The 22,611-nt window shown below is 47.5% G+C and overlaps 1 protein-coding gene across 1 annotated transcript in view; it reads left to right on the plus strand.

Moving 5' to 3' along the window:
- Window positions 1-18,230, plus strand: part of THOP1 (thimet oligopeptidase 1) — a 42,925-nt gene extending 24,695 nt beyond the window's left edge. The window contains exons 9-13 of the mRNA XM_036754936.1: window positions 1,411-1,612; window positions 3,256-3,442; window positions 3,965-4,093; window positions 11,537-11,673; window positions 13,367-18,230. Of these exons, the coding sequence (XP_036610831.1) occupies window positions 1,411-1,612; window positions 3,256-3,442; window positions 3,965-4,093; window positions 11,537-11,673; window positions 13,367-13,528 (817 nt within the window). The 3' untranslated portion in view covers window positions 13,529-18,230. The remainder of the gene's footprint in view (window positions 1-1,410; window positions 1,613-3,255; window positions 3,443-3,964; window positions 4,094-11,536; window positions 11,674-13,366) is intronic.
- The last annotated feature ends 4,381 nt before the right edge of the window (window positions 18,231-22,611 follow it).

The following is a 22,611-nucleotide window of genomic DNA, read 5'->3' on the forward strand; positions in this document are numbered from 1 at the left end:
GTGAGGATCTCAGGCTCCCTGAAAGACCCTTGCGACAAGTGGACTTGGAATGGCTAGGGAGAGCTGTCCCTCAGCTTGGTGGGGCTCCAGGGAGGGTGTGGTGTCAGGGTGAAGTTTCCATTTTTAAAAGCAAAAAGAAATTTGGAAATGTGTTTTGTGCCATAGCCCTGCTGGCCCACTAAGCCTCGGGGAGGCAGAGCAGCATTGTAGGAAGGACCCAGGAGATGGAAAATGGGGTTCCAGTTCTAATTCTGCCCCTTACTGCCTCTGTGGCCTTGAGCACATCCTCATGATCTTGGAGTTAGAAGGACCCTGGGGGTCCCGCAGTCCAGCTCCCACCGAAGCCCAAATTCTCCTTTACAGCGTCCCTGAGGAGTGATGCTCCGTCCTCTTCACGAAGGCCCCCAGTGACAGGAAGGTCATTTTTCCCCAATTAGGCAGATCTGATATTTGGGAGGTCTTCACTCAGTGAACCCAGATTTGCTTCTTTTCAGCTTCCGCTCATCACTCCTAATTATGCCTTCTCTGACCAAGCAGAACAACGAATCCAGTTTCTGTGTGGCAGCCCCCAGATGTTTGGTGGCAGTGAGGATAGTCCCCCTAACACAGCTCCTTCCAAGCTGAACATCCCCAGTTCCTTCCATAGTTCTTTGTATGACACTGTTTTACTCCATTTTGTCTGGCTTCAGGAAAGGGTGCCTGGGGGTGGGGGCGTGGGGGCAGATTATCATCATGAGTTCATTTTGGTGCTAGGTCCTTTTAAGGAAACTTAAGAGGTCACATGAGCTTCTGTGCCAGCCAGATCATGTGATTGCTGGTAGTGAGCTTGTGGTTCACTAAGACTTTACAGGTCCTTTCCCCCCCCCAACCTGGCTTTTTTTATTTAGTTACTTCCCCACTCTGTATATGTTCAGTCATATTAGATTCTTTGTGACCCCATGGACCATACTGTTGATTGGGTTTTCTTGGTGAAGATACCAGAGTGGTTTTTCATCTCCAGAATTCTCCAGTGCATTAAGGCAAACAGAGGTTAAGTGATTTGCCCAGGGTCACAATTCCAGGCCCAGCAGTCTATCCATTGAGCCACCCAGTTGTACATGACTTTACATTTAACCCTTATTATATTTGGCTCCTCACTCTACTCTGTCCTTAGGATTTTATGATTCTAGGAGTTAAGCGCTTTCTCTAATCCAGTTTACAGATGAGGAAACTGAAGAGTAGAGGGGAACTGACTTGCCCAAGGTCACACGGTGGGAAAAAGAGCTAGGGCCAAGGATCAGGTCTGTCTTGACCTTCACTATGACATGTCGTTTCTCTTTGAGTCGTGGGGTAACCAAGCCTTTGGATCAAGATTCCCCCCCCCCAATCGCAAAGCCTGGACCTTGACTCATTTCCCTCCCCTGTCTATAGGGAAGGGAAGTACGGTCATGCAGCCTGCTTTGGCCTACAACCTGGCTGCCTCCTCAAGGATGGCAGCCGGCAGATCTCCATTGCAGCCATGGTGGCCAACTTCACCAAACCCACGCCGGATGCCCCGTCCCTGCTGCAGCACGATGAGGTGGAGACGTACTTCCATGAGTTTGGGCACGTGATGCACCAGCTCTGTTCCCAGGTGAGGGTGACATCCCGCAGAGATGCCTGGGTGACAGCATAGTGGCCCCATGACCAAGAGGACTCAAGTCTCAGAATCAGCATGAAGGGGTTGATGTGGCTGGTAGAGACCAGCAAGCCAGAGGTCAAGTGTAGAGAGACTAGCTCCGCAAGCACTGACTGCCAGGGTTTGGTGACCCCAGAGCTGAGAGGGGCTTGGAAGTATTGTTAGGGGTGTAGTGATTCGTGACCTTGGGACACAGTCACTCAGATTCTGAGACTTGAGTCCTCTTGGTCATGAGGCTGTTGTGCCCTTTAGTGAATGACAAAGTGACAAAGCCATCAAGGTGCTTGCAACACAGCCCAGTTCAGAAAACTTTTCCTAGTGACATGATAAAAGGCCAGCCTCCCTGGTAACCATCGCCCCAGAGTCCTCATCGGTCTGCCACTTAGCTCCCTTGCCCCCCTTCTTCCTAGTTGCAGCATAAAAGCCAGGACCGAGAACCCAAGAAGCCCAGGCTGTCTTTATGTGCTGTCAGCAGGCTGCTGTAGGAAGGGAGAGGTTGGCACCCTCATTAGGGGTTTGGGGAGATGCCCTTAATAGGTCAACTACTCTTTCCCTGATTGGGATAATATCAGAGGAACAGATGGATACCATAGGTTCATGTGGGTCCAGGGTCAATCCCAGAAGGTCAGTCGGGCATCAGAGACTAGGGAACAAGAGGACAGAAGCCCAGGCAGAGGATAGAGGCAGGAGGCTTAGCTAACATGCCAGCAGCAAGACTGGTGCTGGATTGTGAATCGAGTCTCCTAAGCTAAGACTGGTTTAGCTAGCTGGCTGAGCCTGTGTGGGGAGAGGTCAGGGGAGGGGAGCCCTGATCCAGAACAGCCCTGCAGGAAGGAAGCGAGGTGTCTCCCTTATCATTCTGTGGTAGAGACGGTGGGGTCTTAAGTGAAGGGGAGAAGGGCAAAGGGGTGACAGAGGTAAAATTGGTCATAAAATGGGGTCTTAGCTATCTCCTCTAGTTCTCTTGGGTTCTCAGCCAACAAATTGAGTCTCAAGTGACTTTGTAAGCCTAGAATCCAGGTCTCTTAACTTAGCAGCAGAACCTGCCTTAGGGACTCTCGGTCAGTCCCTGGTTTTACTGTTGAGGATATGGACAACATGGTGCTTAGTGAGTTCTTCAGGGTCACATTGCAGACTCTGATGACTCTTAGTCCAGAGGAATTTAAGACATGTGGGTGGCTGGAGAAAGGGTATAGAATGGAAAGTAAATGACTAGATCTGGCCTGATTTAAATTTATTTTAAGATGTAAAAAAAATTCTTTGCTCTCTGACTCCTGAGCTTGGTCCCCTTGTCTAGACAATTGGCATATATGTAGAAAAACCATAAAGCACTGTGTCCTAAACACTTACAGGTGTATTGTGATCTAAGGACGTTGGAAATAGTGACAAATGGACAGTATTCCCCAGATTGTTATCAAGCTCATCTGTCCCCATTGTTGACATTCCCTCCTATGGGCAAAGTTAAGGACCATAGGTGGCATAGACCTAACCTAGTAAGGGCTTCAGTGAAGTCCAGCCAAAGGGAAAGTGGAGATTTCTTTAACCAGGGTAGAAGGACACAGCAGTCCATGGTCCTTCCTTTGTGTACACATTCACAGGCAGAGTTTGCCATGTTCAGTGGGACCCATGTGGAGCGAGACTTTGTAGAAGCACCGTCACAGATGCTGGAAAACTGGGTATGGGAGAAGGAGCCTCTGAGGCGCATGTCACAACACTACAAGACAGGAGAGCCCATCCCCCAGGAGCTGCTGGAGAAACTCATCAAGTCTCGTCAGGCAAATACAGGTTTGGTATTCACCTATCCCCTGTGATTTTTCCTCCAATGCCCACTGAATCCTACATGCATAACTGTGTGGGTATGAGGGCAATGGAATGGAATAGACTTTAAAGTTCATTTAGAAGAGAGATCATCTAAGGCAAACCTCTGGAAAGAGAAGGGACTAAGCCAGTATCAGGTTAATGGGAGAACTAAGTCTGAAACCTTGGGTAGCTGACTCTGGGTCCACCATTTTTGGTCTACAGCACATTGCCCATGATTTCTTCAAAGGGATGGTGTGATCTGAAGGCAATAAATAAGTCAGTGTTTGAAGTACTACTTATAATATCATCAGAAAGCCAGTGGTAGCCTCGGGATTCCTCTTAAGCTAGAGGTGGCACCTGCCGATCCAGGAGCGGCTCCCGGCCAGCACTTGGGAGGCAATGCCGAAGGTTTCTAAGCTGGCGGTAATGGGATGATCTACTAAGGTCATTATGGAGGCACCTGGCAGCCCAACAGTATTTCACGAGTTGTCATTTTCTCCCGAACAGGTCTCTTCAACCTGCGTCAGATTGTCCTTGCCAAAGTGGATCAGGCCCTGCATACACGGACAAAAGCAGATCCAGCTGAGGAGTACTCCCGGCTGTGCCAGGAGATCTTAGGGATTCCAGCTACTCCAGGTACTCACCCCTGACTGCCATGGGCTCACTGGAGTTGGGTATCCCAACAGTTACCCGGGGGGCTGATGTGGGCCACAGTTGGAACCAGGGTCCAAAAGAGTTTACAGAAATTTCGGGACAGTGTTTCTGTAGTAGGGCATGGATGTCACTCCAAGATGGAGGCATTATCCAGAAATTGGACTGGAGAGGAAGTGGGTACCTCTCCATTGGAGAGCACAGAAAGGGGGATTTTAGACTTCAGTTTGGGTCAGAGTAGCTGAAGGAAGCAAGAGCCTAGAATCCTAGACCCTCAGAATTATAGAAGAACTTCAGCCTGTCAGAGCTCTCACTTAGAAGGTGTACTGTCAGAGCTAGAAAGGGATTATAGAGATCATCTGTAGTCTGAGCACCCTCGTTTTACAAATGAGGAAGCCGAGGCCTAGTAAGAAGGGACGTGCCCAGATTCATCCATGTAGCAGGTGCCAGAGCAGGTCTGCCACCCAAGTCTTCCAGCGCCATATACAAGCTCTGTAGCCTTCCTCTGCTGACGCTGAGGCTGAAACATGGGCATAGCATGAGAAAAACCAGGAAAATGCAAAGCCCCTGGGAACAGAGTCATCCTCTGACTTCCTGTTTGCCCAGCTGTGTCCAACAGAGTCCCTCCTGGAGTGAGCAGCATCTTGTTTCAACCTCTTTGTACTTAAATGTTAACAAATGTCTGAAGGCAGGGCAGCTGGCACCACTCCGCAAGCTCTCCATTGGTGACATTGTCCTACAGAATGCTGGGCTGGTTGGACCTTTGGTTTCCATCGAGAGGTGTCAGGGCATGACAGGAAGAAGGCTGGGAGTTGAGACGACTAGACTTGAGTCTGTCTAGACAGAAAGACTTATGGCAGGGGTGGGGAACCTGCAGCCTCAAGGCCACCTGTGGCCCGCTAGGTCCTCAAGTGCAGCCCTTGGACTGAATCTTAATAAAAGGATTTGTACTATAAAACTTGGACTCAGTCAAAAGGCCTCACCTCAAGGACCTAGAAGGCCACAAGTGGCCTCAGGGCCTCAGTCCCCACCCCTGACTTAGGGAATGGGCACATCATCGAGGGGATTCATCAGGCCAAAAGCTTCTCCTGGAGATGAGGCTTGGATTGGCTCTTAAGAGATCACTCAATCTGTAGAGCAGTCTGTTCCACACTGGGCACTGGGGGCAAGCACAAGAGGATATCTTAGAAGTAGAGATGAGTGGGAGTGAGCTCCCAGGCATAGCCACCTTTCCGCTTTCTCTCCATGCACAATGAATCAGTGGAGTAATGGAAGGAGCACAGGGACTGGTATCATATGAGACCTGGGTTCACGTCCTGCCCCCACCATTTACAGTTGTGTGTCTTTGGAGCAAATCACTTATCACCTCTGGGCATCATTTCAAAGGCGTTCTGTATCCTCTGACCCGATAAAACGGCACAAGAGAAGCAGAACACCGGAAGCCAAGGGTGTGCCTATGGTTGAACAAACTGTGGTCTAGGAACATCAGTGCACTAGAAGGAAAGGTAGTCTGAGGAATTCAGAGAAACTTGGACATACTTGTCTGAACTGAAACAGTGAAGAAAGCAGCCCCGGGAGGGCAGCCCTGGCTGGCGACCTCACGGGCTGGGAAAGCTGCAGAGCACTTTTACATGCATGATCACCTTGGAGTCTCCCAGCACCTCTGAGATAGATGGTGCCGTAATTTATCCTCACTTTATAGGTGAAACAGATAAGGGAGAGGTTAAGTGATTGTAGTGAGGGAGTCACATGGCTAGTAAGTGTCCAGAGCAGGGTTTGAACCTCGATCCAGGATGCTGCCCACCTTACCGCCCTGCTCCTTCTCCTCTTCTCAGTATACATGCTGGCTACATGTATGTGAATAGAAGCACTAATGCAGTGACCAATATTGATTCCAGAGCAGTTGAAAAAATTACCCAGAGGGGACAGTAGGTAGGTACAGGATTTGACAGAGGCAGTCACTGTCAGTTTTTCTAGCTGTTTTCTTTGTTGCCAGGGGTAGGGTGGTGAAGTTGGGGTGGGGGGGAGGTGCTGGCACAAATCCCTGGAAATGATTGTGGTGCCATAAACCAGCATCAGCAAACAACCAGCACCCAAGGAGGGAGGGAGTGCTTGGTTCAGCGCAGTAGCCCTGCTAATGACCACCAGGTGGCAGCACAGAGCTAGGGAGAGGTGAGGTGGGAACTGGGATCCCAGGCTGGGGATAGGGTGGAGAAAAGTCAGCCTGGATCCAGTCAGAGAGTGGGGTTCTTTACAGAATTTGAGCTTAATGGCAGATGAGCCGGTTCAAACGTCAGCTTGCTTCTTGACCACCTTTGTGACCTAGGATCTCCGTTTTTTAAGTGGGGACAGGCATTGCACTTAGATGATCCTCAGGGGACCTTTCATGAGCCATATTCATTCAGTTAAGCATTTGTTAAGTGCCTGTTATGGGTCAGTTCTGGTGATACATAGGAACAAAATAGTTCCTGCCCTCAAGAAACTTACATTCTACTGAGGAGAGAGAAGAGCATGAACACAGATAAGTAAGTACAAACAAATGTTAAGGAAGTTAGGGGGAGGGACATGAACAACTGGGAGAGTTAAGAAGCCCTTTTATGGGAAGCAGCTTTGGAGCAGGCATGAAGGAAGCCATGGCTTCTAAGAGGTGTAGATGAGGAAGGAGGAGATTTCAGGTACCAGGGAAAGGCCCCGTCTAAGGCACAGATCGGTGGGTGCAGTGGATGTATGATGCAGAATAATGTAAGCTCAGGTAGAAAAGCTAGTTTGGGGCCAGGCCTTTAAATGCACCAGGAGAAATGAGGATTTTCTCCTAGAGGCAGTAAAGAACCACTAAAGTTTGTACTTAGCAGATGTTAACTTGGCAGTTGTATGGAAGATGGATTGGAGAGGGAAGAGATTAGAGATGGATGAGGAGGTTATTACATCAGTACAGGCGAGAGGTGATGAGGGCCTGAAATGGGGGGGTGGGGATCAGGGAGCAGTAAGGAAAAGTGAAGTCATTTGAACCTGGGTGACCAGAGGGATGGAGTTCTTAACAGAATTTGGAAGATAGGTGGGGTAGGTTTAGTGGAAGAAATAATGAGTTCTGTTTTACATGTTGCATTTCAAAGGCCTATGAAACGTCCACATGGAAATATCCAAAAGGCAGTTGGTAATGGGCAACTAGACAAAAGATAGAAACAACTAATTGCTTACTTTTTTTTTTTCAGTTAAAAATCTGTTTTCTCTCCCTTCTTTCTAACCCCCAGAGAAAAAAAGAAAGAAAAACCAAGCTTTTGTATAGTTAAGCCAAACCAATTCTCTCTTTGGCCATGTCCCCAAAAATATGTCTCATTCTGCATCCTGAGTCAATCACTTCTCAGTCAGGATGTGGGGAATATGTTTCACTGTGTATCCTCTGGAATTGTGATTGGTCATTGTGTTGGTCAAAGTTTTAAAATCTTTTAAGTTAGGTTTTTTTGTCTTTACATTGTTCTCCTGGGAAACAAGAGTTTTTAAAAGAAGATTTATAAATTATAAATAATAATATGAAAACATGCTGTATATCACTTATAGTAAGAGAAATACAATTAAAACAACTCTAGGGTTTCACCTGACTTCATGATGAAAGATTGGAAACAGTCGATCTTGGCAGGATTGTAGGATGACAAACACATTCATGTACTGTTGGTGGAGTCGTGAAATAATCTAGCTGTTCTGGAAAATGATTTGCAGTTATGCAGATACTGGGCACATACCTACTCCAGGGAAGTCAAAGTCAAGCAAAAATCCATTGTATACTAAATATTAATAACAGTACTCTATGTCTTAGCAAAGCCTGGAAACTGAGTGGGTGCCCATTGATTGGGGTTTGGCAAAACACATGGCACGTGATGGAAAGCCTTGTATGAACTGGTGAAGACTGAAATGAGCCAGAACCAGGAGAACGATTTATATGGTGATTATGTATATGAATGTAATTAGGGGACTGGAGCTTGGGAGAGAGATGAGGGCTGGATGTGTAGATTTCGTAACAATCTACATTGTGATGTTTGAATCCATGGGAGACTTCAAGGAGGAGGTGACATCTGCGTTGAAGGTCTAAGAGGCACAGGTAGGGAAGGGTGTACTAGGTGACTTCAATACAAAAGTGACCATAAGGGAGGATGGCAGAAAAAAAAAGTGCTGAAGCTACTTCGGGCTCCCAGGTTTAAGGATAAGAGAAGAAAGAGAAGCGAAATGCTTACAGACTATGCAGAAGAACCATACCTGTATGTTATGAATACTTCAAGAACAGCATCAGAAGGTGCTGGACATGGAGAGCATCAAACATTACAAAAAATGAAGTTGACATTTTAACAGACAGGAAATGACTGATTACTGGGGTGAGAGCCATTTCCTAATCAGCTGTTTATGTACAGTCTGTTGGCCTGTAAGAGAAAGAAAAATCCAAATCAATATGAGTCTTCTTTCTCTGGGAGAATGGAGGGCGGAGAAGAGGGATCCAAAGCCACCAGTGGCTTTGATGGCATCATTGGTGGTCTCTGCCTTGTTGTCTCCTGTGTGATTCTGGTCAGTACTTTAGTACATCAGTTACTTTATCAATGTATTTCTTAGAGATTTTCTTAATTTAACTCTGTGGACAAATTTCATGGAGTCCATAAGTTTGTTTTTTAATATTTAGATGACTATTTAAATATTTCATTATGCATTTAAAAAACACTGTACTGAGAGGGTCCGTAGGCTTCACCAGACTGCCAAGGGGGTTGTAATGTTAAGCATGATGGGACATTTTTGCTGTTTTCTCTTTGAGAATGGTAAAGTAATCAAATGCCTTTGATTAAGTCTTGCCTAGGTGTTAAGCCCCAGGGTGTCAGGCCCACACCCTTTTGCTGATTAGGTGTGAAACCTTCAGGCCCTAAGAAGGGTATATAAACTCAGAGATTAGCATTTTGTTTGGGGCTCACTGATTGGAAGAGTGTTGGTGTAGAGACTCTGGGTAGCCTTAAGGATGTTGGTGCTTCTCTGGTAACTATGTATATTGTGATTTGATAGACAGAAATTATCTCTGTTTGTAATTTCTGTTTGTGTTTTCTCTGAAGTTCCAGGTGCTGGCTTTTCCCCCTGAACTCAGTGAATGCTGTATGTATGCTTGATTAAAGTGAGATTGTAAACCCCTTAAAGTTGCTTTCCTTAGAAAAGCAGATCAAAGAACCTGTGCTAGCAGCCCTCCTGTATACTGGTGTTATTGGCCTTACATACACAGCCACAGTAGCGGCAAGTAGCATTGTTATTATAGGGGTCCGTGGCTTTTCATTGTTAGTGACATGGGGCTGGGTCCCAGGAGAGAGATTGGAGCTATATAAAAAGCTTTGGGTATCATCTATATAGAAAACTTGTTTGAAGCCAGGAGAGCTAATGAAATCACCAACAGAAAGAAGGGGCTTTGGTGTGGAGAGAGAAGAGACAAAGGTTTAGGGCCATCCATGGTCGGGGCAGGATAGGCCATAGATGACAGTCCAAGATAGAACAAGAGCCTGAGGAAGCTGAAAAAGCCAAGAGAAGATCAAGAGCATGTTGGAGGGCAAGGGGGAGCAGTAGCAGCAGCAGACAGCAAAGTGCTAAATCGGGGAGGTGAAAACTGAGAAAAGGTCTGTGGATTTAGTCTAAGAGATCATTTGTCACAGTGACCAATCATGACTTAAGAGGACTGCTAGTGAAGAATGACAGGCTGTGATGCCCCATGAGGCTGATGTCATGAGACATGCCCAGTGTGTTCATTTGTTTTGCTTTGCTCCACTTCTTTCTTACAGCAGAGCATTCCTCTATTTATTTTTTTGGAAGGGAGAGAATGAGTCGGGAAGTGATGGTGATTTTGAAGAACAAAAATACTACTTACTTTTTAAGATTATTAGTAGTCTTGGAGAGAGCCCTTTTAGTCAAATGTTGAGGCCAAAAGCCAGATTGCAAGGAATCGAGAATTGAGTGGGAGGAGAAGAGGTGGAGGGAAAGAGCATAGATGGCTATTCTAGGAACTGAGTGGACGTATACGAGATGACCGCTTGAGGGCATAGTGTGGTTTAATGAACACTTTTTTTTAGGGAGAGGGGAGACTTGGATATGTTTGTAAACAACAGGAAAGACCCTAAGAGAAAAGGAGAGGTTGATAAAAGAGAGTGAGAGAGAAAGGAGGGTGCAAGAGGTAGTGTTTCCTAGAAGAGATGAGATTAAGGGCACTGATAGAAGTTTGTAGAGACAAGGACAAATCTCTGGGAGAAGAGCCAAGGAGAGAATGATGGGGAGGAGAGGATAGTGAAGAACAGTTTTAAAGTATGGAAGGAAGAGGTTCACAATTGCTTGTTTACAATTTTATCTCTTTTTTTTTCAGTAATGATTATTAAGCAATATTTAAGCTTTTTATTCTTTTTTCAGTCATTTCTTAAGCTACCCTACCCCTAGTTGAAACCTTCCCTAGCAACCAAAAAAAGATAAACAAACCACCCTACAACAATCCCTTACCACTTCCCTACCAAGAGGAAGAAAGTATTGTAGCATCATTTCTCCAGGACTAAAATTGGTCATTCTGATTAATCAGAGTTCACGATGGCCTCTTTTCTTAGTGAAGGAGGAAGTGAGGTACTCTCCTAAGGGCGGGGGGCACAGGGGAGAGGAAGTACTATAGGAGACTTGAGGGGAGAAGATTTAGAGCAACAGCTGCTTTGTGGAGTGCAAGGGAGAGTCAATCAGGTCAGAATGAAAGGATTGCCATGCAATGGTGAGGACCCAGTGAAGATTAGAGAACAGAAATGTGTAGTTGATCCAGTTGGCACTTGGTTTGACTTCCTTTGGTGGAGTGTTCAGCTGAGAAGGTGGGGGGTAACCTAGGGCTGCCCCTCGAGAAGGAGTTCTGCAGGAAGCTCTTCACTTTAGCGTCAGCCTCCATTTCTGGCCCTTTCCCACTACCTGCCAGGTCCAAGGCCACCAATCCATAAAGCCCAGACAGTTTGCAGTGATCCTTCATGCACTTGGTTTGTCCCAGTCCTGAACTTGTCTGTCACCTTGTATTTTAGTTATCTGTTCACATCTCTGCCCCTTTTCTCTATTGTGAGCCCCTGGGGAGCAGGAGTCATGAATTATTGACTCCGCTGGAGTCCTGCTCTGGTCTTCCTGTTGGTGTGCCTTTGGGGGGTGGGTCTGGCAGAGAGAGGGCCAGTCTAGCAGTGCACTCTGGTGGCCCTTGGGCAAGGCTCCTGAGGAGCGACTTCCTAGTTGTGACTGGTGTCATTGGGAGGCAAACTGATGCTGCAGATGTCCCAGGTCCTTAAAGCATCTTCCCTAGAGCTAAACACAGCGCTCTGCACCCAGTAGGAGTTTGCGGAAATTTCAGATACTTCAGGGAAAGGGGAGAACTTGAGGGCTTCCCCTCACTCTGTGTTTCCTCTCCAGGCACTAACATGCCAGCCACTTTCGGTCACCTGGCGGGAGGCTATGATGCCCAGTACTACGGCTACCTCTGGAGTGAGGTGTACTCCATGGACATGTTTCACACACGCTTCAAAATGGAAGGGGTCCTCAACTGTAAGGTAAAGCAGCTCATTCATGAGACTGGTTTCTACTGATTCTCTTCCAGTCCATTTGGTCCCCTTTCCCATCAGTATGCAGGGAGAGGTGATGTCTCTGGAGAACTCTTGCCTGCTGCTCTTTCCTCTGCCCCCCAATGTGCCCCCTAAAGATCCATGCAGACCCAGCTTTGTATAATCCCAAAGAAAGACCTCCAAGTGCACCTTTCGTTAGCCCAGCTGAGCCTGGGTTTCCTCTCTCAGCAAAGTCTCTTCCACTGTCGGGAAAAAAAAGCCCCAGCTTTTCAGGGCAGGGTTGTAGGCTCCCCTTCCTTCTTGAAGTGCTTCTGATCTAAGGGCCAAGGCCAGCACGGGCCAGGTGCAACATGTGGACAGCATGGGTACCATCTTCAAGGATGTGAAGGGCTGTCATGTGACAGAGCAGTTAGACTTGCCTTTCTTGGTCTAAGAACGCAAAACCAGGATCAACATGGGGAGGTTGTAGAGATGGAGCTGGGCTCCATGTAAAGAAAACCCATCCTAACAATGAGAGCTGTCCAAGTGTCATGGGCTCCCCATTCCTGGGGCTCCTTGAGATGGGCCTTGATGACAACTGACTAGGGGTGTTTGGCTGGGGCAGATGACCCCAAGGTCCCTTCCAACCACTAAGATTCTGAGAGAGTTTTGAAGTAGGCAGACACTGTTTGATTTTGGTAAGCTTCCTGCTTCCCACTTTGATGTCCCCTTTCCCTGCCTCCCAGCTCTCCGGTGACACCCACTTTGGCCTTCTGCCCAGATCTTCCTTTCCCCTGTTGGTACCCAGGACTTCAGAATTCTTTCACTCTCTTGACATCCTTCCTACCCCCTGAGAGCCACCATTCTGTCAGTGTGGCTGACCTCCTGGGCTGCTGGTGGCCAGGGCTGGTTATGTCCGGTGATGGGAGAATGACTGGGAGCTGTCCCCTTTGTCATGCCAGGGATAGTCACTGCTTGAGTACCTACCATTGGCCAGAATAAGTCCCTGCTTGGTGTCACTTCAGGTGCTTGGGGCTGGCGAATGTTTGTGACAATCAGAGCCCCAGACTCCTGGGATCCAGCAGTGTTGGTGGGGTGACCACAAGAGTTATACCTCATTTTCCTCCCCCTTCAGAATTCTCTCTGCACCAGCCTAATCCAGTCTCCTTTGTGTTCTTGGGCATTAAGTAACTTGCCCAGGGCCACCAATGGTGCCTAATTTCTCATCTTCCATAAGATTAATAATCATACAATACTTGTCAGAAAACTGGGGCTATACTAGGTGGTCTCTTAAGATTCCTTCCAACTTTAGGATCTTTGGTTCTGGGGAGCTGAGCTGGAGATCATTAGTTCATTAGATCATTTAGTTCAGCCCATTTCTAAGTAAGAATCATCTTCATAGCCTCCCTGACAAGTGGTCAGCTGGCCTCTCATTGAAGGCCTCTAATGATGGGGATCTTCCCAAGACATTAGGAAATTTAAGTGTGCCTGCCCCCTTAGGACCAAACACAGTGTTTGTACCAGGGCAGAGGAGAGTGGACCACCCACTGCCCATCTGGATTCTGTGCCTCCCAATACAGCCTGGGGTTCGGGGGATACTTCTCTCATCTCCTGTATTCCCAGTCAGGGGAGGAGGGAGGGTTAGATGACCCCTAGAGTCCACTGTCTCTCTTCCTCACTGTGTCCCTTGGCCTTCCTGCAGGTTGGCATGGACTACAGGACTTGCATCCTGAAGCCTGGTGGTTCTGTAGATGCTATCAGCATGCTGCAGCAGTTCCTCGGTCGGGAGCCCAAGCAAGACGCCTTCCTCCTGAGCAAAGGCCTGAAGGTGTCAGACAGCAGCTCACTACCTTCTGCCTGCTGATGGGCCAGCCCGGGAGGCACAGGAGCTCTTTCATGCATCTCCATTCTTCAGGACTGAGCAAGTGTGGACATAACCTTCTGCAGGCCTCCCTGTTGCCTTAAACTCCCAACAGAGAGAGAACAGGGGACTCTCCCAGAGGGGAGTGGGATGGGGGGGGTTTTCTTCACCCTGCCCCAGACCTACCCTGCTTTGCTTTCTACTTTTTAACCTTCCAGTCCCTTTTTAGGGTCTTTGCTCAGTCACATTAAGATGTTTGGAGAGTTCTTGTGTTGGCTGTATGGCCTGGTATTTTTTTTCCCTTGTCCATCCCATCCCAGAGTAACCAAGATCTGGTTCTCTACTGAAATTATAACTATAATCTTTTTTAAAAAGTGGAGTAAAAGAGGGAGTCTCTCTTCTGCCTCCCTCTCTCCCTCTCCTATCTTGAAATGGTTTAGTCTAACATGGGTTGTTAAGGCAGAAATCATGGTTTTAGTCTTTTGGGGATGGTTTTATCATAAACTGTTTTAGCAAAAGATGATTAGACCTCAGGGAATTGACAGCTGGGGTGAGTGTGTTGTGTGCGCATGTGTGCAGTAGCTGCTGAGTGAAATGAATGAGTTGTTCTCCTAACTGGAACCAAGGGGCCTTAGAAAGTTCACCATGAGCTTTGTACAACCTTTACTCCTGGATTGGGAGGCCAGCATCTCAGCGTGGGTTCCATGCCTGGCTCACATAATAAACCTTGAGAAAGCCTATCGTTAACCTGTTCAGTAAATGAAGTCAGGTCAGAGCTCCTTGGGAGAAGGTGTTTGGAAAGAACTTGGCCTAAGTGACTCCTCCCTTTTACCCCAGCAGACTTTCTCTAAATCCCCCAGGAGAGACTCTGCAGGCCTGGTTCTTGCTGGGGACCCCTCCTGCCCTTGGCCACTCTTTATCCTCTCAGCACCGCCCTCCCCCCCATCCCCCCAGCCATGAACAAGACAAGCACAGAGACTAGAGCACAGCCTTTTGGCTTTCTGTGTTAGCAAGCACTAGGCAGTAAAGGTGAGGGCATGATAGTGGAGACAGAGACAGCACTCCCAGGAAAAATGGAGAGGAAGGTGCAGCACCTTTGACTTCAGAGTGGGAGGGAACAGGCTTTAAATTGGTGGATGTCAGATAAATCAAGGCATGAGCTCTCTGGGCCTGACATACTGCCTGTTCCTGTGCCCTCAGTCGGTGGATAGGCATTTATTAAATGTTCCTGAGACAAACTCTGCCTCAAGGAGCTTACAGTCTAATGGGGAAGACTAGGTGCAAACAACTAGGTATAAACAAGTTGCGGATAGGATAAACAGGAGATACTCAATGAGGGAAGCCCTGAAAGTAAGGGGGATTGGGAAAGGCTGGAGAAGGTGGGATTTTCAGTGGGATGTGAAGGAAGCTGGGAGGCAGAGATGAGGCAGGAGAGTGTTCCAGGCAAGGGGCATGGCCAGAGAAGAACGCCTGGAACCCAGAGATGGAGGGCTTTGTTTAAGGAACGGCAGCCAAGCCACCCCAAATCCGTCTCCATCCAAAGGCAGTCGGAATGCCCTCTTTTCTTCCCCCACTTCTACCTTGTCTTGCAGTTGGAAAAGCAGAAATCCCAGCTCTCCACCTGATTTCACCGTGTGACCTTGGGCCAACTTCTCTGGGCTTACTCTCCCCATCGTAATAGCAAATCAATGACTATTGAACGTTCTCATCCGAACACCCTCATTCTTCGAAGCAGTCTTAACCTCCTCTGCTTCTCAGCACAGCCTCCTGCATGCTCATCCTGCTACCAGAAACCCCTTCAGGGATAAGTCAAGGCCAAGTCCTCCTGCTTTTAACTGAACCCGTTAATGATGATTAGATTTTAATAATGACCCCAGATCACCAGCCTCGGGCGCCTCACCTTTGTGAGCCTGGTAGCTTTTAGCTGACTACAGTAGCACCCAGGCTTTGGCCTCATTGTTTAAAAAAAAATCACAAATACCCTTTCTCTTTGTCCCCCTCCCCCTTACCAAGGAATAGCCAGAGACAGAGACTTTATTTAATCTTTTCACTTCTCTTCTTAATTCCTTGGTGGTAAGCCCCCTGTTCTTGATTATGAAAGTCAGGTATGGTTGGTGCCTTCCTCTCTTTACTCTGGGTTTTTCAGTCAGTTGCTCAGAATTCCCATGACTCCTCCAACCTTTGCTTAAGCATCTCTCTTTCTTGGTCCCAGCCACAGCAAGATCCACCTGTAAAATCAAGTACTGAGCTCTCCAGGCTGGCAAGGAAGGCACAGATGGGCATCACCTGCCCATGGAGTTGGAGTAGGAGGTGGGGGGTGGGGGTCTTGTGTCCCCTCTTTCCCAACTCCTCCCCCCTTTCCTGTCACCCATTCACACCCAGCTCCTAAACCAGGGCGGTATGATTTAGAGGCTGCTTTGTGCCCAGGCCTTGAGACTGTTGTACCTAATCTGTACTGCCCTATCCTAAAGTTCTTGACCAGGAGGACAGATACCTTATTTTCCTTAGCCAGAGCTAATAAGGGTGGGTCCGAAGGGTCAATATCTGGTCTCCCTGGTGTCTTCACTATCCCAAGGAGGCGAGGTGGTTGCATTTAGATTCTGTGGCTATCACAGCTGAATGTTATAATGTCTACAATCCTCTGGTCCAAAATAGCAAATCCACAGGACAGTTGTACTGGTATCAGGAGACAAGATCGTCCTATTCATTGCTCTGTCCAGCTGCCATCCTTTTGTGCCAGCCAGACCCTACCAGACCCTGCAGTGAGTGAGTGGCCTCTGATTCATTTCACTACTCAGCCTTCTCAGTCCAAACACAGCTGATTGATCTTTGTCCTGCCACATGGCATCAAGGAAGGCTGGAGGCTAGTGGGTTTTCCTGGCTTGTGACCTTTGGCCCTGCTGCCAGTTTTTGTTGTTGTTTTAAAGATGTAGATGTCAAAACTCATAAGCATGGAAGTGAACAAGGAATCTGAAGGCCTTGGCTGCTTTTAGAACCCTGCCAGCCAGCTGCCCATGTGCTTGGGGCCATTTCAAGAGGCCACGTGTGTACTGGGCAGAGCCGGGAAAGGTAGCCAGTGTCATGGGAAGATCAGTGGGTTTGAATCCTGACCCTATGACCCTAGACAAGTCCCTTTCCCTCCCTGCACCAGTTTTCCCCATCTGCAAAATGATAAGGTGGGACTATATTGTTAAGGGTCAGTCCTTCTACCTCTAAATCCTAATTAAACAGGCAAAGAATACATTATTTAAGTTATGGCGTGGCCCCAGAATTACTGCCTTCTTTGCTAGGAATTCCTCAAGGGAGTATCAAAGGCTTGGTTTTTGGGTATGGTGACCTAACCCACTCAGTGCCCCCAGCCCTGAGCTCTTCCTTTATCCCCTGTCTCCTGGCATGATATGGAAAGGTCACAGGTTTTGAATTCCTGCCTGCTCTGCCTAGCCAGCTCAGTGGCCATACTGCTCATTCCTCAGGAGCCTGTGTCTTAGTGCTTAGAGACATTTGAACCTCTGGAGCTGAACATGGCCCCATCTTCCCAGTGTTCTCTGCAGTCACCCTCTCCCCCAAAGCCAGGGCCCTGGGCCTCCACATAGGGTCTTTTGCTGCCTCTTCCTGACCTCATTTCTCTTAGACTTCTCTTCTAGCATCTTAAAAGCTTTTCCCACATCCTGACGTATATTGCCTGAATTGAAAGCCCAGCTCAGGTAACTCAGCAAAATCCCAAAGGAGAAACACATGCTCATTGGGGATGGCTTAAAATACCTAAGGCAGGTGTGAGGCTGCTGAGTCAGCACTGGACAGCCTCGGTTCCCCAGAGGCCTTCCTCATCGAGAAAGGATTATCTGCCATTTTATCTTCTCCCCAGCCTCTAGACGCGGCAGGGCTAGACATTGCTAGTCTGTCTCATTCAGGCTCCACTCCTACCCTAAGTCAGCAAGAGAATGTAGTTGCAGACTGTGCCCCTTGCCCCTCCCCCCTGCCTCAGGTGCAGCAGCTGCATGGTCAGGAAACAGGCGCGTGGTACAGTCAGGAATGCCAGGCTGGGAAGGTGCCCAGCTCCTTTCCCTTGTCTCCATTCCCTTTATCTTTCTCAAAAGAAACTCCTGGGCGGAACCTACTTTCCCCTGACTACCTCACTGTCCCATGCAAGCCTGGCACTGAAGCTGAATTGACTGTCATTCTGGGATGGGAAAAGGAAGCAGCCCATAAGCAGAAGCCACAATCGCAGCTGCCCCAATGTACCCTCCAGAGATGTGCCCTCCAGAGCCTCGTGACTGCACCAACTTTATGGAGACGGCTAAAATCAACTTGCTGAGAGAATGTGATACTAAGGCTGGTAAAGCTTGCCCCTCTATAGACTTCCAGCCTTACCAAAAAGGTACGCTTATTAAGCATCTACTATGCAAGGCATTGTGCTAGGGATAGACAATTACCAAACAGTCCCTGCCCTCAGTGAGCCTTACATTCTACAGAAAGCACTGTGGGGTTTAAGGATCTGTCTCTGGGTGTGCAGTTGGCCCCTTCTCACCTACCACCCTCCCCTTTGGGGCCAAGTGTCGGTCTGCACCCCACTCTGCCTTTCCTTTCCCTCCTCCCCTAAAGAAGGGTGCTTTTGAGATTTTTATGGTTCAGGAAACTGGCTTATTAAGCTGGGTTATGTTTTGGCAAAGTGCTTATTACTAATAAAAAGTGGTTTTTAAAAGGATCTTTTGGGATAGGAGCAGTGTTTCTTTAAGTTTCAGACTCCTGCCTGGGGTACTTTTCCTTCCCACATAGCAGCCGGTGGGGTGAACACACTAACATGTAAGCCTGGATTCTCTTGTGTCCTTGTTTGGGGAAATCAGTGGAGGACAGGGAAATACACGCTATTTCCACATCTGTTCCCACTATTTCCAATACAATTTTGCATGCTTATCAGTCAAAAAAATTTTAAAGACCTACTGTGTGCTAGGCCCGGTGCTAAGCACTGGGTATACAATGAAAGGTAAAAGACAGTCCCTGCCCTCAAGGAACTCACATCTAACGGAGGAGACAACATGTAAACAACTATGTACAGACAAGCTATATACAGGATAAGTCAGAGATAATCAACAGAGGTGAAGCACTGGAATGAAAAGGGTCAGGGCATGCTCTCCACTTCCAAATAGAGGTGATCCTCTCAGTGTAGAGAGTGAAGCATTTTTTTTGACATGGCTAATGCAGGAATTTGTTTTGTTTGAATATACAAGTTTGTAATGGGTTTTACTTGTTTTTCTTTCTTAATAGGTGGGGGGAATGAGATGTGGGAGGGAGAGAATTTGTACCTGAAAATAAAATAAAATTGAATTTAAAGAAGGCTTCCTGTAGAAGTCCTGTAGAAGGGATTTTAGCTGGGACTAGGAGAGCCAGGAGGCAGAGATGAGAAGAGAGAGTGTTCCAGGCATGAGGGACAGCCAGTGAAAATACTAGGAGGTGAGAGATAGTGTGTCTTGGCAGAACAGCAAAGAGGCTGGTGGCACTGGATTGAATAAAGAGTTACATGGCTGGGTGTGAGGCATAAGAAAACTGGAAATGGGGTTGGGGGAATGGAGCATCAGATTATGAAGGGTTTTGAAGACCAAAGAGATTTTATATTTTATCGTGGAGGGGATAAGGAGCCAATGGAATTTATTGGGTAAAGTGATGACATGGTGAGACCTGCACTTTAAGAAAATCACTTTGGTGGCTGAATGGATGATAGAATGGAGTAGGGGAAGACTTGAGGCAGGCAGGCCCTCCAGTAGCTATTGCAACAGTCCAGGTGTGAAGAGATGAGGGCCTGTACCACAGTGGTGGCAGTGTCAGAGAGAAGGGGGCTTATTCAAGAGCTATCACTAAGGTAAAAGGAACAGGCCTTGGCAACATATTGGATACTGGTAGGTGGGGGAGCAGAGAATGAAGAATGATAACGTGTCACAAAAGGACTGACACTGATTTCCATAAAATCTGCCCTCCAGTCTCCCCAGATTGGTTGTCTCCAGAGCCCAGGTGTCTGATTATGTATGGGCCCGGCCCAGCTCCTTAAAATGACTCCTGTCTCTGGAGCTGTTGACATTTGTCATAGCCCCTGCTATGTGAGAACTCTGCTGGGTCCTGAGGGAGTTAGGGGAAGGAGTATGGTACCATGGATATAGTCCTAAACTGGAGACTAGGACACTTGGGTTTGCCATGAAGTGACTAATCATGGCATGACCTGTCTCTCTAAAATGAGTTAGACTAGATGGTCTCTTAGGTTTCTTCTAGCTCTGACATTCCATGTTTGGAGGCCCTTTCCATTTCTCTAGTTTTCGTGGCCTTACAAGTGACTTTTCTGAATATACCTCATTAGTTAGCTGGTGGTACATGTTTTAGTGGAAAATTTGGATTGTAACCTGGGATTGAATCGGGGTTCTATTTATTATCTATAGACACTTAGCCTCTTATGACCTGAGTGTTGTCTTTACAAAATAAAAGGGTTGGACTCTATGATCTCTTAGCTTACTCATGGCTCTAAATCTCTTGAGATTTAGACTTGTTTGGCCATCCCCACTCCCAGTACCTTGGTTCACGTCATTCCTCCTCTCACCTCCAGGGGGCAGGCATTAGTCACTTAGGCTTCTTGTAAATTTCTCCAGTTACTGGGTATCTGCCTTGATTTGGGGGGGTTCAGCTCCAGGAGTCAGGCCAGTCTGGCAGACCATCCCCTGCCTCTTCCCAACGCCGTCTGCCTTCACTGGGGCCCCTCTAATGCCTTTTCTCAAGAATTGCGGCTGGCTGGGGCCCAGGAATAGCTAGGAACACGATTCCACGATGCTCTCGGCGTCCCCAGACTCTGGGGGGCCGTGATATGCCTGCGGTCCAATATTAATACCACATCTATTCTGAGCCAGCCAGGGCACCACCGTCTGCTGTCTCCCCTCTGTTCCTTCTCTCAGCCCTCAAACACTCCAGACATGTACTCTTGTCTCAGAAGCGAGTGCAGCCACATTCTTGGCATGGGTCAGATGTATTGTGTTCAGCCCATTCTGGATTTATTGGTCTCCATGAAGTCATCCCTGTGGCCCAAGCGCAGTCTCCTCCCCCCACCTTTTCACCCCTAGGGAACAAGAGGACAGTGGGTTCTACTATTACTGCCTCCTGACCCATCTCCTCAAGGGCCAGCCTGTAACAGGAGAACCTGGAGCTTCCCTGGGATGGGGGGTGGGGAGGGGGAAGACCAACTGTAACCCTTCAGGGGCTGGGCTTTTCAGTGGATCCTGTTTTGAGAAAAGAGAATAATTGGCCCCTCTTTGGGAACCAAATCAACAGCCCAAGCCCATTTTAGAGGAGGATCTAAACTTTCCCCTGCCTTTTCATGGTAGATTTGGCATCTAAGAGAATGCAAAGGCATTGAAACTCCAACTGGATGAATAAGGTCCGGGAACTGGGTCAGAATTCTGACTTAGACACTCAGTTTTGTGGCTATTAACTTTCCAAGCCTCCATTTCTTAGTCTGTAAAAGGGGAGACAACACTTGTGTTCCGTTCCCTCAGTGAATGAGGAAGGTACTTTGTAAACCTTAAAGCAACATAAAAATATTGTTATGGGTGAGCTGGGAACCCTTTATGATAAACGTTTATTGAATGGAAATGATCAGAAACGAAGTGTGGCTAATAATATCTGCCCTTAAGCAGCTTACGATCCACTGGGAAATACTGTACTTGACGGACAAACACATTGTTTCCAATTGTTAACACATTTGGAGGGATAGTTTGTTATTTACTGGTGAAAACATGCATCTCGTCCTAGCGTGCTTTTACCAAGATCTTTTTACACACATTCCCTTTTTGGGGTCTTTACAGTAATCCCAATAGGTTAGTAATACAGGTGTCACTTCCCTCAGTGCCTTGGTTTCCCCATCTGTAGAAGGAAGGTGTTGTAGCCAGTGATTAGAATAGCATGCTTTTATCTAGCCACCTAGTTTACAATTGCACTTTATCATCTCCTGAGTTCTCCTTTGATCATCACAACACCCCTGAGATCTGCATTGAAGGGATTATTATACCATTTTCCAGATGGAGGGAACAAAGTCAGAGAGAAGCTAGGTGACCTCCCCAAGATCACTTGGTAAGTGGAAAAGTCAGGTTGAAGCTAGATCTTATCCCCACCGCAATGCTCTTTACATAACACGATGATCACAAAGGGGCTCCCCAGTTCTAAGACTGTTTCGTGAGGTGACTAAAAAAGAGAGAATCAAGGGAAGTGTTTCCCAGACCTCAACACTAGAAGTATGGAGAACCTCTAAATAAAAAAAAAGTACCTTGGTTCCCATTGGTGTTTGTCCTATAAGGAATCACAATGGCAATCTGGCTCCCAAGCAAAATAGGTGCAGATTGTAGAAGGGTTTGGAGAAATCCCTGGGTGGTTGGACATAAGCTTTGAGCATTCATGATTTCATCTGGGTAGGTCCTGGGAGGGTCCTGAATCCTCCCTTTTCCACATCTGATCACAACCCTCTGTTGCATTGGTCTTGGTCCTGATTCCTTGCTGGGACCCAGATTCCCCAGGAGAACATATGCTTCATGCTTAGGTGCAATGATCCTTTAACTACCCATAAGCACAAGACCAGCATCTCCAGCTTGGTAGGAGCTCCCAGATCTTGGGCTCTGCTGGTAAAGGCTTCAAGAACCCAGGCTTCCTTCCATCCCATCCATTGGTTTTGAGGTCTGTTCCTGCTCCTTTGGACAAGAGATGATTCCCCGTCTAGATGTCTAGATCTAAAGCTGGGTCATAGAAGTCAGGGCTGTCCAAAATGCAGCCCACAGTGCGATTCATGCGGCCCACCAAGGAGCATAGAAATTTACATAAATGCTTTAGTAAACAAAGCAGAGCTCTCACTAAAATGGCAAATCAAAATATATTGTCTATTGTTTCAATAAAAACCTAAGGTTGGACAGCCCTGATATAAGTCAAGGACTAACCCTCCCAACCCCCTTTTGTCATGTGACCACATTTGTTTTGTTAACAAGTAGGATTTGGATTTGGGACCAGTCTGGAGTGGTCGAGACTTTGCCCCCTCCTTTTACAAGATGATCACTCTCTGTGCCCCC

The sequence above is a fragment of the Trichosurus vulpecula genome, chromosome 1, assembly GCF_011100635.1.
Source record: "Trichosurus vulpecula isolate mTriVul1 chromosome 1, mTriVul1.pri, whole genome shotgun sequence".
Classification (NCBI taxonomy): Eukaryota; Metazoa; Chordata; class Mammalia; order Diprotodontia; family Phalangeridae; genus Trichosurus; species Trichosurus vulpecula.